General features: G+C 33.8%; 1 protein-coding gene across 4 annotated transcripts in view; it reads right to left on the bottom strand.

The window, feature by feature from the left end:
* slc2a5 (solute carrier family 2 member 5) overlaps positions 1–5,890 on the bottom strand; it is a 36,845-nt gene extending 30,955 nt beyond the window's left edge. For 3 of the 4 annotated variants that reach the window (XM_073937895.1, XM_073937896.1, XM_073937897.1), the window contains exons 1-6: positions 5,758–5,890; positions 5,472–5,570; positions 4,695–4,852; positions 4,489–4,613; positions 4,190–4,342; positions 1,768–1,893 (exon numbers count right to left, since the gene is read on the bottom strand). In XM_073937895.1, coding sequence (XP_073793996.1) covers positions 1,768–1,893; positions 4,190–4,342; positions 4,489–4,613; positions 4,695–4,852; positions 5,472–5,570; positions 5,758–5,799 — 703 coding nt within the window. In that variant the 5' untranslated portion in view covers positions 5,800–5,890. The remainder of the gene's footprint in view (positions 1–1,767; positions 1,894–4,189; positions 4,343–4,488; positions 4,614–4,694; positions 4,853–5,471; positions 5,571–5,757) is intronic. The other variant, NM_001365652.1, reaches the window with a different exon arrangement.
* Positions 5,891–16,002: the final 10,112 nt, after the last annotated feature.

The following is a 16,002-nucleotide window of genomic DNA, read 5'->3' as shown; positions in this document are numbered from 1 at the left end:
CACTAAAGTAGAAAATCAACAATTGTATGCATTAACTCATCGCCCCAGTACTGGGACACTTAAGTTTACATCACTTTTTTGCACTTAAATCCTAATCTAATTATGACAAAATTTATATAATTGGAAATGTCTAAGGCTTCTAAATGCATATTTTTCCACATTTTTTTTGTTTATGTTAAGTACTGGAGGTAGGGTAATAGATTAAAAATATACTATGGATACAACCTGTCGAATCATTTACAATTATCAGAATCAGAATGAGGAAAAGCTTTATTGCCAGGTTTACACATACGAGGAATTTATTTTCCTTTCAGAAGATTCCACAAAATAGCCGTGATAGGACAATAAAACAGATAATAAAGGAATTAAAAAAATAGAAAATACGAATATACAATTTTGACAAAATTTACAGTATATTAATATATACAATATCGTATGTATAGCTATATTATATGCAAATTAAATGTTAACTATGTGTGTTGTTAAGTATATGGGTGTATGTGTGTATAAATAGTGTTTGTTCCTCAATTGAAAATAAAGCAATCATGACATACTATACATCATTTGAATGATTAAAATGTCTAGTTTCCATGCCTGGTGACTGATTTTTCATAGATATTACTGAGCAACAGCTATTTATTAATTTGCAAAAGGATACTCTTCAGAGTCATAAAGCATTACTTTGCTACAGCAATCCACATGTAAAATTTTGTATAGCTGTTTTTAGAGGCTTAATTTAAATCAAATTCCAGCAATCTGCCAATACTAATTTACAATTGTATGTCTACTTACAAACATTGTCAAAAGTATGAAAAATGACAGTTTAGATTCCTCTAAACAAAGGGGGTGCTGTTGTATAAACATCAATGGAAACTGGAGATCTGCAAGTGGTGATGTTTGGTACATGGAAATAAAGTAGATAAAGTTGGTAAATTTAGAATGTAATTTGTTTAGATATTTAGCTTTAATTTAAAAATTTAATTTTAATTTTCTGTGAATTTTAGGCTAAAACACGTTTTATAAAATACACATTTTATGTATTGTAATAACATAAACATTTGTTGTTTTATAATTTTCAAAAACACAAAGGCACACAACGTTTAATTTATGTAACTTTTTGGACTTTTTTCACTACAATCTGACATTTGTCTCCTTTAAAATAAACTTAAATCAGTGCACTAAAGCTTTAAAGATTCATGTTTCATGTTCTCATGTTCAAAAAGTAGGGTTAGACAGTTAAAGATTTAATTATGAATTAGTGTATGAGCTGTTTTAAACTGTGACACATTCATAAAGCTAATCATTTACATTTGCCATTTAATAAGCAACTCACATTTGAATGAATCAGTTGAATGAACTTAAATTATCCACAAAGCCGGGTACAAAAAAATCACTAAAACACTAAAACTCCAAGAGTATGAGATGAGTATGTGAAGCTATTTAGACAAGATTATTTAAATGGTTTCAATAACAAAATATGTTAACAAAAAAGAATTAAAATGCTGATTAAGAAAATAGTTTTTGCACTTAATAATGCTTTAGGGTGCTGCTACCAACAAGGTTACTTCTTCGGAAACAATAAAGCATTGAAGAATGTCCAAATGTTGTAAACTGATTGCATAAGAAATCTAATTGATAAAGGCTACCATACTCCACCATAAAGCCTCTGTAATCTTAATGGGTTCGTCATTGGTGCACATCGCACTGTGAAACTCATATTGTCTTTGTGTGCTCTGACATAGGAGACCAAAATAACTTCTTCTGTACCTTTCCTGGCAGTTTTTTCATCCCCCTTCTGTATGAGCATGTAGCGAGGGCTCTCAGGGAAGAAAGGCAGAAGCAGCAGCTCAATGGCAGCTGGAATCCCTGTGAGACCTAACATGATGGGCCAGCCTAGAGAGAGAGAGAGAGAGAGAGAGAGAGAGAGAGAGAGAACATGGCACATCACAACCAGCAGGACTGCAGCATCTCATTAAACACTGAATTCAAGAGTACACAAAAATGGAGGTTTGGTATATATCTCAGTTTTAAATAAGCTATGGTACTGTATATTTTGGTGTAGAGGTCAAATAATTTACAGCACACATACAGTACAATTGCTTTTTAAATTATTATTGAAACAGTGGTGATTACTGAAAATAGTTGCCCTCAAACTAATTCAGTAATTACACTTTTAAGGATATAAGAATTTAAGCAACTAAGCAGCAACAATGGGGAATGTATAACAAACATATTACAGTACTAAAATATGAAAATAACAATTAACAACAGAACCGAACTATTATATTCATTGAAATGTATTTTTTATATATGATGATCAAAAAACCCCGAAAGTGAATGATAAATGTAAATTGCAACTCTTTTTTGGATTAACATTTAAATCTAATTATTAAAAATGGTTTACTTCAAATAATATAAAATATATTGTTGAAATATGATTTAAAAAATTTTAATATCATTAAGAATATTTATTAAATCTCAATGAAATCTTTAACAGGTTGCATAACAAATGATATATATATATATATATATATATATATATATATATATATATATATATATATATATATATATATATATATATATACGCACATAATAAGTGAAATTCATTTATTCATTAATTTTCTTGTCGGCTTAGTCCCTTTATTAATCCGGGGTCACCACAGCAGAATGAACCACCAACTTATGCAGCAAGTTTTTAAGCAGCGGGTGCCCTTCCAGCCGCAACCCATCTCTAAAGAACATCCACACACACAATTTAGCCTACCCAATTCACCTGTACCGCATGTCTTTAGACTGTGGGGGAAACCGAAGCACCCAGAGGAAACCCACACGAAGGCAGGGAGAACATGCAAACTCCACAAAGAAACGCCAACCGAGCCGAGGTTCGAACCAGCAACCCAGCGACCTTCTTGCTGTGAGGCGAAAGCACTACCTACTGTGCCACTGCCTCGCCAGTGGTTAGACATGTTAGGTGAAAATAAGGGCATCTATTTTACCCCTTTTACAAAATTTAAGATAAGCCTTTGGTGTCTCCAAAATGTGTCTAATAGTGTCAGCTCAAAATACCAATAAGATTATTTATTATAGCCTACAAAATCTGCCCATTTTGGTGTCTGAGTGCATTGTAGCTGTTTTTGTAGCCTGTGGCTTTAAATGCAAATGAGCTGCTTCTCCCTGCCCACCGTACCCACATGCTTGTCTGCTTCTCATGCGTTGCGTCAGATAAACAGCAATCAGATCAGAGCAATGTCTGACAGAAATAGACTCGGATGAAGCTGAAATATAGCTTTATTCAAGCCTTTCTGAAATGATGAGTCTCACACAAATGCTATTTGTTGTTCACACACATGCATATGCACGTTTACAGACACCATGCGGCCGTAGTGATTTTAGCGGTTAAGAATTACAGTGATTTTACTGTCTTTATTACAAACATGCCCTGTTTTAAAAACGTTTAAAACTTGAAAAACTTGAAAAATCTGAGAATTGAAACAGACATTTAAATCCCAGTTTCTTTGCAAAAAAATGTTCTGTGGGCCTCAAAATCACTGGGATTTGAATCCTATTTTAATGTCAGTAGATTAAAAGAAAAAAGACTTGTTGGGTTTATATCACTTCAACATGACAGTGACACACAGTTCTGTCCAAACAGCTTATAAAAGATGCTTTTCATCATAGGTGCTCTTTAAAACAAATGTTGTTTGAATTTCTAAATAAATTAACAGAATTGATGAGCTTTTGTTTCCTGACAAAACAACAAAACACATTTTCTATCTATTTGACTTTATGGGAATTGTTCTATTTATATGCAAGTAAAGTATCAATGTTTCTGAAACAGCATAAAAGACTTGAAGTTTTAAGAATTGCTGTTTATTTGGTCAAACAAAGATATATAAAACTGGCAGTTTCAAAATAAGTTTCACACATGCAAACACCACTCTACTTGTAACTGTAAGCCCTGTACCTTAAAGCGATAGTTAACCCAAAAATCTCAATTCTATCATCATTTACTTGCCCTTAATTTGTCCCAAAAACACTCAAACAGGTTTGGAACAAGTCAAGGATGAATCAATGATGGCTGAACTTTAATTTCTAAGTATGAACACTGTTAGAGTTTTGCATCAAACTTATTTGCACTATTGCCTCAAAAAATGTACAAAAATCCCATGCACTTTACACAAATTACCTTCTTTATTTCCAAGGATACTACGAATTCCAAATATCTGGGCGACAAGAATGCCAACGGTGATGAAAAGCTGTGGGACAATCCCGACGGCCCCTCTGTAATTCTTGGGTGCGATCTCTCCCAAATACATAGGCACCACATTGGAAGACAGACCTAGAAAACACAGCTGCATACAATGTCATGCTTAAATACACACACACACACACACACACACACACACACACACACACACGCACACACACACGCATGCACATACACACAAACACTATCCATACTGACAGGTGGAATATCCTACTGACCTGCACAGATGCCCACCAGAAAACGTGCGACAATAATAATCTCAAATGACCCCGCCACTTCACTCACACCCATCATTATAGCGGGAACAATAGAGAAGATGTTATTGAACAGGAGTGTGCCTTTTCTGTAAGCCAATCAACAAATAGGGGGAATAAAAATTGGAATTTAATGCAATGCTCTGGCAGAAGCTGTCATTGGATGTTACCTTCCAAATTTGTTCACTAATGGAGCCACCATGAGAGAGCCGAAAAACCCACCCAGTGGATACATGGACACAGTTACGGACCACAAGAGGGTGAGGAGATTGTCCGACATTGGGCCATAACGATCCACATATATTCGCCTGTAGAACTGCTGCATCTCCTTTAAGCAGAATATTAAAGTTTATCAGAAGTGAATGATAATATAATATAATATAATATAATATAATATAATATAATATAATATAATATAATATAATATAATATAATATAATATAATATAATATAATACAATATATTATAATATAATATAATATAATATAATATAATATAATATAATATAATATAATATAATACAATATATTATAATATAATATAATATAATATAATATAATATAATATAATATAATATAATATAATTTAATATAATACAATATAATATAATATAATATAATATAATATAATATAATATAATATAATATAATATAATATAATATAATATAATATAATATACACATGGCTGACATACAAATATTTTAAAATCTGAGACCTGAGGGTTAAAATAAATCCAAATACTGAGACAAATGCAATTAAAGTTGTCCATTATTAATCAAAAATGTAATTTTGATTTATTTATGATATGAAATTTCAAAAAATCTATTCTTGTAGCACATTCTTAATTTCACATTCTAATGCTTTTTTTTTATATGAGATTCTCGAGAAATTCTACCCCATACAATATATTTTATATAATATCATATAATATGATAAAATATAATTACAGGGGCAGGTGAGTTGACCACAGCTACGTTGTATCCATATTGAAAAGACGAACCAAATCCAGCAACCAGAGAGGCTGCAGCCAGGATCAGCGTCACCTTCTGCAAAATTGCATAAAGTTTAAACATAAATGCTACTCAAATTCAACATTCTTTTTAAACCACATACAATCTGCAGCACACTGGAAAAGGCAAACAAATTCTTGTCTTTCTACTAGCTGTCCAAAAAAGACAAGTATCTGTAAAACTTACATTAACTTGAATATAATGTTGGATCAAAAGTACTCACCCCCTTCCTTTCCCCTTTCTTCATGTTTACTTCTTCATCCATGGTTTAAAACTACAGTATGTCTAGAAAGAACACCACTTAAAAGAAATGACTGCTGATTCTCTATACTGTACTTTGGACATTGGAGCCAACCCTGAAAACCAAGGTTAGAGTTGTTTAGTATTAAAGCAACAGATATAGATAAAGCAGGCTATACTCATTAGTACCAATAAGGAAAGCACATAACATTAGAAGCATGAATTATTGGGCTACTGGCACTCTTTATAAAATCATTAGGTCTTTATGAGTTTCCAAGCATTCCCTTGATAGACAGTTTTATCAAATTACACATAAATACCTCTCTATATGTTTGCTCAACATCATATTAATAATAAAAGAGGCCTTAGTGATGAGTTCTACACCCATAAAAGGACTTTTGCTGCTTGTTTAAACTACATATTTAAAAATGAGTTGAAATAACACAATTATTAAGGGTTCTTAATTGTTCTATATTTCATACACTTCAATTTATTAAAGGATTAAGTTAACTAAATTGACTTATGTTGGGACAACATGAATTGTGTGAATACAGCATTTTACAGTGCATAGTAATGTCAACATATAACCAATATTTTTGATAAAGCAAGATTCTTTACCATAGGCTAACCTCTAGTGGCATATTATAAACCTTCTATTATTATTCTGCAAAGCTACTTACAAACTCCAATAGAAATACTATACTAACTACTGACAACATCAGGTTTCTGTGTAAATTCATGTGTGTTTTATATCTCATATTGACTAACCCTAGTTGGTGCAATGCTCTGAGATCTGCATCTCTGTATATGCACATTATATAGGCCTAATGCATGTTTTGGAAATGTTTGAGGGTGCCTTAAAAACATGTACACAATAATGTATTGTCAATAAAGTTTCTGCTGCAATATTGTTTCTGCTAAAAAAAAGTTTCATGTATATATTCTAGGTGTATTCATGCTTACGATATATAAAAGGTAATACATATAGCAAACTAGTTCCACTAAATTATCTGTATTTCTTGATTTATAATTTAAATAAGCCAAAAATGTCTTTAGAGAACATTTGCGCCCCTTAGAGGTTGACAAGCGTTCATGCAAGTGTATCAATTTTGTCTTTAACTAAAACAAGTTACTCAGAAAATATAACTAAATAAATAAAATTTACATTTACCATTAACTATGACAGATTCACAGAGATTATTAACTAAATGACGATAATTCTGAACATTTTCACAGCTAGTTGTCCTCTAAGAGACCTACATGCTCTGTTCAGGACACATCTAACCTTCAAATTAGCATATTTTAATTAAGACCCTATGATTAAGATAACTGGTTTACACCTAAGTTATCAAAATAATGGTAAATCTCAGCTTTGCTTAAAATGAATCCCTTGACTTATCAGAACAAATATTGGAGTTGGTAATTGAGTAATTACTCAATGTCATATGCAGAAGGAAAAACAGTGTAGTCAGGAATAAAAGGATCACAGTAACTCTCTGAAAAGAAATATTCAGATTGAATTTTCTTATCCCTACACCTGCTGAAATAAGTGAATTCAAAGGGCTGCAAATGTGGCCTACTGTGCTTTCACTATATCAGCATACAGTAACTCAAGTCTGAAGGAATTGGATTTCTAAATTGGTTTGCCAGGGTTGCTCTTGTCAATCAAAACGTACAGGTTTTAGGAGACAATATCACATGTGGCTATGCAAATAAACAACTGTCAAGTTAATCATTATCAGACACAAGTCAAATGAATTACAGTAAAATCCAATGACTTAAACCTATGAATAAATGTATTATATAATTGTACTTAAATTAATGTTTTAAATTAAATGAAAGATTAAAAGAAATAGCATTTAGATTTTACTGTTACAACATTGATAAATGCATGTTTGAGTCTTGTAATCAGTATTGTAAAAATGCAACTTTAAAACTTTCCAAGTTACTCAGATTGTAAAATTGCTCAGCAATAGATTGGCTGATCTATGATTATTATTTTGTTTCTCTAAATAGGTAATGAACAGATTTATCATGGACGATTGGTTACATCTAGAAACTTTAAGGAATGGTTCAACCAAAAGTTTAAATTTACTTACTGTTTACTCACACACTAGTAGTTCCAAACCTGTAAGAGTTTAATTATTCTGTTGAAAGATGAAGATGTAACCAATGACATCCACAGGGAAAACAAATATGGCAGTTGTTGGTTCTAGGATTCAAATATTATTTTGTTTCGTGAACGATTACGTTTGGAACAATTAAAGAGTGAGTAAATGACAGAATTTTCAGTTTTGGGTGAACTATCCCTTTAAGGCACATGTGTCAACGTTCCTGGAGGGCTGCAGCTCTGCGCAGTTTAGTTCCAACCTTAATTAAACAACTGAGTGCTGCAGAAATGTTGAGGCGTCGTGCTGCATATATGAGCGTCATCTTCACTGTATGCATATTTATGACCAAACAGAACCTACAACATTAGTGCCTTTCATTTTCATTAAAAATAAAAAAAACATACCCTCTCTTTTGCTAAATATCAGTTTTAATAATCAATAATGTTCATTATAAAAGTATAACGTACAATTAGTTTTTACATTATAGTAAATAAAGGCAAGCAATCAGTCAATATACAGAATGTACGATGTTACATTAACTATTAACTTATCTTTGCGCTCAGCCAAAACCTGTTATTCAAAAGACTAAGTCGGGGAATATGTCGTTAGATAAAGACAACAAGATGAATTAATTATTACGTTTAACAAATATAGTGAGATTGGATTCAGCGGTAGATCCTTGATGAACAGTCTGACGAGTACAGCTGTCATCTGGCTAGTCGAGCACAGCTGTCATCTGGCTAGTCACGCGATGTGCGTTTTCAGTGGTGTGGTTTAGATGGAGAGCTGTTCAGAAACGCTGGGTGAAACGCTGGTGTGGAATCAGATCGCTTTCATTGTAAAACGCTGTTTTAAAACTGAAACGTAGGTACTAGTGTAAACAGGGCCTTAGGCTTGTTTGATACAGGTATGTGTTGAAGCAGGGCTGGAACTAAACTCTGCAGTGGTGCGGCCCTTCAGGAATTGACTTTGACACCCCTGCTTTAAGACCTGCGTTTTTTGAAGAAAAAAAAATTATTCAAAATGCTTTATTTTTAATGATATATTGTCCCATGAACATTCATAACCATATTTATGTTTATTATAATTTAGAATGGAGCCATGAAGAGATGCGGAAAGTTTTGGATAGCTAACTAAAATTCTTTAAAAAATGGTTTTAAAAATAAATGATTAAAGTATAGCAAATCTATTGTCCAGCTACTGGAAAAATGGCTAGGCATCACGTAATTATCACTTCTCAAAACATGCTGGCATTGAGGCTAAAGATTAGGCACATGGTCAACACAAACAGGAGCCTTGATCATGAGCAAGAGTCATGATCGAGTATTTTCTGCCAACTGGATACTAGAGAAGCTATAAAAGAATTACTTGTAAATTAAATGTGAAACAACTGTCTAATTAATAATTGACAACTGATACCCAGACTGTAGTTAAAATGTCATGCACATGTAAAGCACGTGCAAAACCAAGGCCACAGTGAGCAACACTATTGCAGAAATGGTTAATTCACCCAGAAATGACAAATATTTTATCAATTACTCATTCTAATGTCATTCCAAAGCAAAACCTTTGTTCATTGAAAAGCTTCTCGAAACAGACCATGTGCCTTCATTTTTCAGTTAGAAAGCTATCAATCTACAATACACTTTTGGATGCCTGTGAAACAAAAACAACGCCTTGATTCAGCAGTTTAGTCTTCGTGTCAGTATAAGGCTTATGTTCATGTGAATGATGTGCTCTTTATGCATTTATAAATCCTTTCAGTATGGAATTGTACAGTGTCCATTTAACGTGCCTTTGTCTCTGAAAACTCTGTGGAAGCTCGAGGCCATCCAGTCAATTCTACTCTAGCCAACAGTTTTATATGAATTTGAGCATGCTACCTAGCATACATATACTGTTTTTTAAAGTATGGAAGCATGCAATTCAAACAGTAACTTTGTGAGTAACTTTGAATGTGGGATGTTTTTTGGTGCTGGTCAGAGTTGTTTGAGAATTTTGATCGACTGATTTACATGCATAGCCATAGGAGTTACAGAGAAAAAGAGAGAATATCTAGCCTAGTGAAAGGAAAGAAAAATATTGTAAAGGCTACAAAATAAATCTGGGGAATACTTTCTTGGCACACTTCGGGCCCCTAGGTGCATCTAAATTTAAACAACCTTTGCAATTGTCTCTATCATATTAATGTTGACCATGCTCATCACATTATGGCCACAGTGTAGCTAATACATTCTGAGATAACAGATTCTCAGGATAAGCTTTAAATCATTTAATGTCATCTCAAATTGGTTTGTTGACCATGGCAGTTAAATTATATTGAAATTGCCTCCACTTCTGGATGTCAATTTACTGGCTAATTCATTTGTACATTTTAGTAAAAAGGAGGGGATTTGGGACGTACCTCTTAAAAATAGTGTGTTTTCATATGAATGAATTCTGAATTAGTACGAATTAGCCACTTTTCTGACAATACTGTAAATCAGACTGGACAAATCTGCAGCATCTGTGAGATTTATGCATATACAGTGTAGAGCAAAATTCCTGAAGAATGTTTCTAGTGCTAAATATTGAATAAGTCCCAAATATTTAAGGCACTCCAGAGGGGAAATATTAGTCCAATAATAGCAATGTGTCCCTAAAGAGTCCAGCGAGTGTTAGAGAAATAGCTTTGATCAGTGTCCTGCGGACAGCAGGGGTCTCTGTCTGCTCAGTATCTGCAGCCTCCTGCAGTCTCTCTCATTCCTATTCCTCCTTCAGCAACTCATTAATCACATTGATTGGACCTCATCAACTTAAACAGAGATCCTGAGCTGTTTATTTCAGCAGGTCGAGGGCTGAACACTCCACCGGGGATTGTGGTGAGGTGTGTGTCCTCACAGTCAGGTCTGTGCGGGTTTAAAAAAAGCTCTCATTTTAGGTGGCTGTGCTCTGCAGAGATATGCAGTTGCCAACACCATGGACACTGAAGTGAGCAGAGGTTCAAGGAAATGCAGCCTGTATGCGCTCTAGAAATGGAAGAATGTTTAACATGAAACCATTGTCAGAACAAAAGATTCCTTAAAGAGTTTTTCTTTATTTTAAGATAGCATTTTTATTCATATGAATATTAGTTAAAATATAATAATAATAATAATAATAATAATAATAATAATAATAATAATAATAAAATATGTTGTTCCCTCCGTGTTCTCCCTGGTTTCCCCCACATTCCAAAGACATGCACTATGAGTGAATTGATTAAGCTAAATTGGCCGTTGTGTGTGTGTGTGTGTGTGTGTGTGTATGTGTGTGAGAATGTGAGAGTGTATGCGTGTTTTCTGGTGTTAAGTTGCAGGTGGAAGGGCATCCGCTGATTAATAGAGACTAAGCCGATTTTTTTTTTTTAATAAATGAATAATATTATGTAAAATTAATTTATGGAATCATGCACATCTCATTGAAAAAGGTAAGGCAAAAATTTAATATATTAATTCTGAATTTAGTGTGTGCATTAAAAATTGAAATACTGTTAATTTATTTAGTATTTAGACAAGTCTGCATGTTTAAATATATTTAATAAAACAATTTATTAAGACATAATTTAAAAAAATTCTAGATTTCATTTTTTTAATTCACAATTTAATTCAGAATTTTGATCAATTTAAGTATTGCCTAATATGACCAATAATGAAAGACATCTATGAAAACTAAAACTAACCAAAACTATTACCAAAACCTTTTTTTTCTTTTTGGTTATTAATCATAGGTTATGCCAAAAAGGTGCCCATAGTGTGGAAATTACATTCATGCTTGGGACAACCACATTTTAAAGAAGGGTACCTGATGACCACCACAATAAAAGTTTTACACACAATCTCTACTACACCATATAACAAATACAATTCCAGAGAAAAACACAATTTTATCTTAAAGAGTCCTTGTAAATGTAAATTATGTATTTTCTCCCAAAAAGGGATGATTTTGTCGGCAGAAATAGTGAAGAAATGTTCCTTTACATTTTTTACAGTTAAAACAAAGATCAGAGGAATTTCTCTAAATCTTTTTCAGACGTAAGGGTGCAAGACAAACTCCCTTAATGAATTTATAATAGAGTTCTTGAACACAATAATGAAGTATGTTTAGAAAACAAGACCAAGCTGAAGTAAACTTTTAAAATTAATTGACATCACGTCCTGAGACTGACCAGTGTGCACAATGTGCTTTGTTTTGTTTTTTCCCCTCTCTTTGTCTGTGTCTCTCTCTCTCTCTCTCTCTCTCTCTCCCCCTGCAGGTACTGTAATTGTGTTCACCTGGTAGTGATCATTGGATCTTTCCAGTGATTGGCTGTTGGGAGAGGAGAGAGAGTATTTATTCTGAGCTGCACTTTAAATCAATGTCAGTGGTGGCTGTGGTGCAGTGGCAGAGCTCCTCTTCACATCCAGCTCTTTTGTTTACTAGCGCTTTAAAGATTAGATTTTTTTAAAGTAGTTCATGTGTGTTGAGGCTATCTAAGTCAAACTTCCACTATTAGTCATCTTATTGTTAACATCTAATAATTCACCCAAAGAGAAGTGAGTCTGGTTGATTTGTTTGTTTATCTTTCTTTTGAGCATTAAGGTGGGTGCCATTAGTTTTTAATTGGATTTCTCCTGTTTATGAAGGTAAAGGGAGTTAGTTTGTTACTGTATTTTTTTTGGCCTTGCCCCTTTCTGAATTGATACCCTGTTTTCTTTGTACACTTGATGTATGTAAATGAACTTTCTCTTTTTCTTGATTTGACCTTGTTTTACAGTCTCTCTAGCCATTCTGTTTGAGATGAGCTCTCTCTTTTTCCAGCTGTCGCACATCACCAATCATTTACTTTCTGTTGGGGTCACATCCCTAGACTTAAAAAGATTGTAACAGACAAACTTTAAATTAATTTAAAATTAATAAACTTTATGTTAATAAACTCCATATTAAATATTTTTCATATCAATAAATCAAATACTATACATAGAATAAAAAATTATTTTGTTTTTTGTATTGTTATATTTAAGATAGTTGGGGTCGTTCAGTACTGGTAATATTATTTTTGTTAATACTTATTTAGTTTGTAAAATGTGAAATGATTAAATACTTGATTCACATAGATGCACTTCCATGAGACGCATAGACCTACATTCAAATGAGCATCCGATTATCATTAATCTGTCCCTGTGGCCAGTCTGTTATCTAAAATAGCAAAACAAAATCGAGTGGTTGTTCTGCTTTAGCTTTCCAATAAAACACTAAATTGCATTTGTGTTCCTGTCAAAATTAATGATATGCTTCACAAATGTCTATTGAGCCATGTTTCTAGTTCCCGTCAATCAACTGTCATTACACAAACTTGTCAAGTGAAATACCTGAGGGTTAGCAGCAGCTTAAGTGCAGGTAGATATACATTCTCCTCCCTCAGCCCACATACAGTAACAGCCAGCACAAGATTTGCCATTATGTTCAGTCTGTGCCCTTTTTCCCAGCTATCTTCAGAGCAGTTCCTCTTCTAGTCAACTGAAAGCAGATCTGGTATTGTGCTGCTGAGATAATGGAGAAGTCGTTGTTGTGTTCTCCTGACTGTGGTGAAACTGGCATGACTGATCTATTCTTATACATCATGTATTATGATCAAATATTTGTAGAAGCTGAGGTGTCATCTACTCTTATTAGTCAATATTAAACAAGATCTGCAGTGACTGAATGTAGAGGATATAGGGAAACGTGCCTGCGCAAACATACATGGATAATTATCAAGCAAATTCTCTGCATAACCATACACCATAGGATCAGAAAGATAGTTGGTTATTTGGTAAAACTTTACAATAACAGTATATGAATAATGATGTATTAATATATAAACGAAACATTACGTTATTATGAACTAATGATGAGTTAATGCATGCGCTAATCCTGAACTAACTACTTGAGCCACAAGAGTTCATGTGTGTACAACGGCTACCTTAATGTAACGACGGGGAGTGACACAAACAACTGAGGTTGGATCCACATGCAGGTTTATTTAGTGGTCAGGCAAGCAATGGTCAACACAGGAGCAAACAGATGTATGAAGGCAAACCAGAGTCGAAGTCAAATTAACAGGCAGATGGTCAGAGGCTGGCAGCAAACAGAATTAAATAAATAAACAAGGCAAGGATCAGAACACGGCAAAGGCAGACAAAGCAAACGCGTTGTAATGTCACTGTGGCAGATAACAAGACTCAGTAATGACGGTATCAAAGTGAGCTGTATATATGTGTGTAATCAGTACATGAGCAGCATCAGCTGTGTGTATGCAATCAGTCAGGATCTGGAACCGGTTGTGTATGTGGAGCATGACTGGTTCTTGTAGTCCATTTATTAGCAGATTTGTAGTTCATGTGGATGTGAGTGTTTACCAGCGTCCTCTGGTGGTTTGATTGTTGGTGAACATGACACTTAATTACTTGTTATTAAGTACGTACGTATTGTTGAATAATTTATTAATTATCATTTAAGTTTAAGCTAAACGTAACCAACATAAACTCATGAGCTGTTAATGTATAATTCTGTCATGACTTCACTTGGAGGGGCACATCATCAACTCATCCTTAACTACTCATGAACTCCTGTGTTTAAACTGTCGATGTTGATAGAACACTTTTTTTGTTGCATGCTCTTCCTGTGTTGGCGTGGGTTTCCTTTGGGTGTTTCCCCTACAGTCCAAAGACATGTGCTATAGGTGAATTGGGTAAACAAAATTGGTCGTAGTGTATGGGTGCGTGTGTGAATGTGAGAGTGTATGGGTGTTTCCCAGTACTGTGTTGCGGCTGGAAGGGCATCCGCTGCATAAAACATATGCTGGAATAGTTGGCCGTTCATTCCACTGTGGCAAACCCTGATAAATAAGGGACTAAACCGAAGGAAAATGAATGAATAAAACAAAACAAACACTGTATACTGCACTATAAAAATATTATCATCTGACAAATGATATTTGTCTGTAAAGTTTCTACTTATTTTGTGCTGTAAACATACTTGAAAGTTTGTTTCATGTAAAGCTGCCTTGCTCTAATCTCAATGAAGCATAACTAGCGTCGTATTTGGAGTGACGTCAAATTATGCTTCTCAATGAAATTGTTGTTCCTTGATTTGTTCCGAGTTCACGGTTCAGATGTCTGACTTCTAGCAGCATTCAAGACGTTATTTCATAAGTTGGAGGCAGAAAAACTTCTCCTAATTCCGAATTGTCTGAAACGCAGCAAAAGTCATCTTTTTTAATGAAAATGACGCCTTTCTGGTGACTCATGCAGAATTTCTTCAATCATTTTTTTCTGCTTAAAAGACAGATTCTGCATCTCTATCTGATCAAATAGTCAATAATAATAATAATAATAATAATAATAATAATAATAATTACTTATTTATATAGTGCATTTCTGGACACTTTTAAACATTTTTGGGGGGAATCTCCTCATTCACCACAGTGTGCAGCATCCACCTGGATGACACAACAACAGCCATATTGCCCCAGACTGCAGAAGCCAATTATAAGGCCATGATGGACAGAGGATGCCGAGGTAAACTCGTTTTTTTTTCTCCTGGAATTTTTAACAACCACAGAGAGTCAGGACCTCAGTTTAACATCTCAGCGGCACTCACTGAGCAGTATAGAGTCCCTTTTACTATACTGGGGTGTTAGGACCCACACAGACTGCAGGTCGAGCGCCCCTTGCTAGTCTACTAACACCACTTCCGGCAGCAACCTTGCTTTTCCATGTGGCCTCCCATCCAGGTACTGACCTGCTTAGCTTGAGTGGGTGACCATCTGAGAGTTGCAGAGAGCTAGCTGCCAGCTATGTGTTAAACAATTGTTTAAAAAAAAAGAAATAAAAACTGTAATATTAAAAATCAAATGTCCTGTAATTTTTTAAAGAAAAAGAGATGCAAGCTGTCAGTTGGGTCAGTATTTGTTAATTAAAATACGGATGAAATAAAATGTAAATATATTTGTTTTGTTCATTCAAATAAAAAATATAAAATTACACAATAAAATATAAAAAAAATCATTAAAATTATATTAAAAATCAAAACATTAATGAAATATAGAATGGTATTAATATACCACTAAGCCTGAC

This window comes from Danio rerio, chromosome 23 (assembly GCF_049306965.1).
Source record: "Danio rerio strain Tuebingen ecotype United States chromosome 23, GRCz12tu, whole genome shotgun sequence".
Taxonomy (NCBI): Eukaryota; Metazoa; Chordata; class Actinopteri; order Cypriniformes; family Danionidae; genus Danio; species Danio rerio.
Note: the sequence above shows the minus strand (reverse complement) of the source record. Positions and strands in the feature narration are given on the sequence as shown.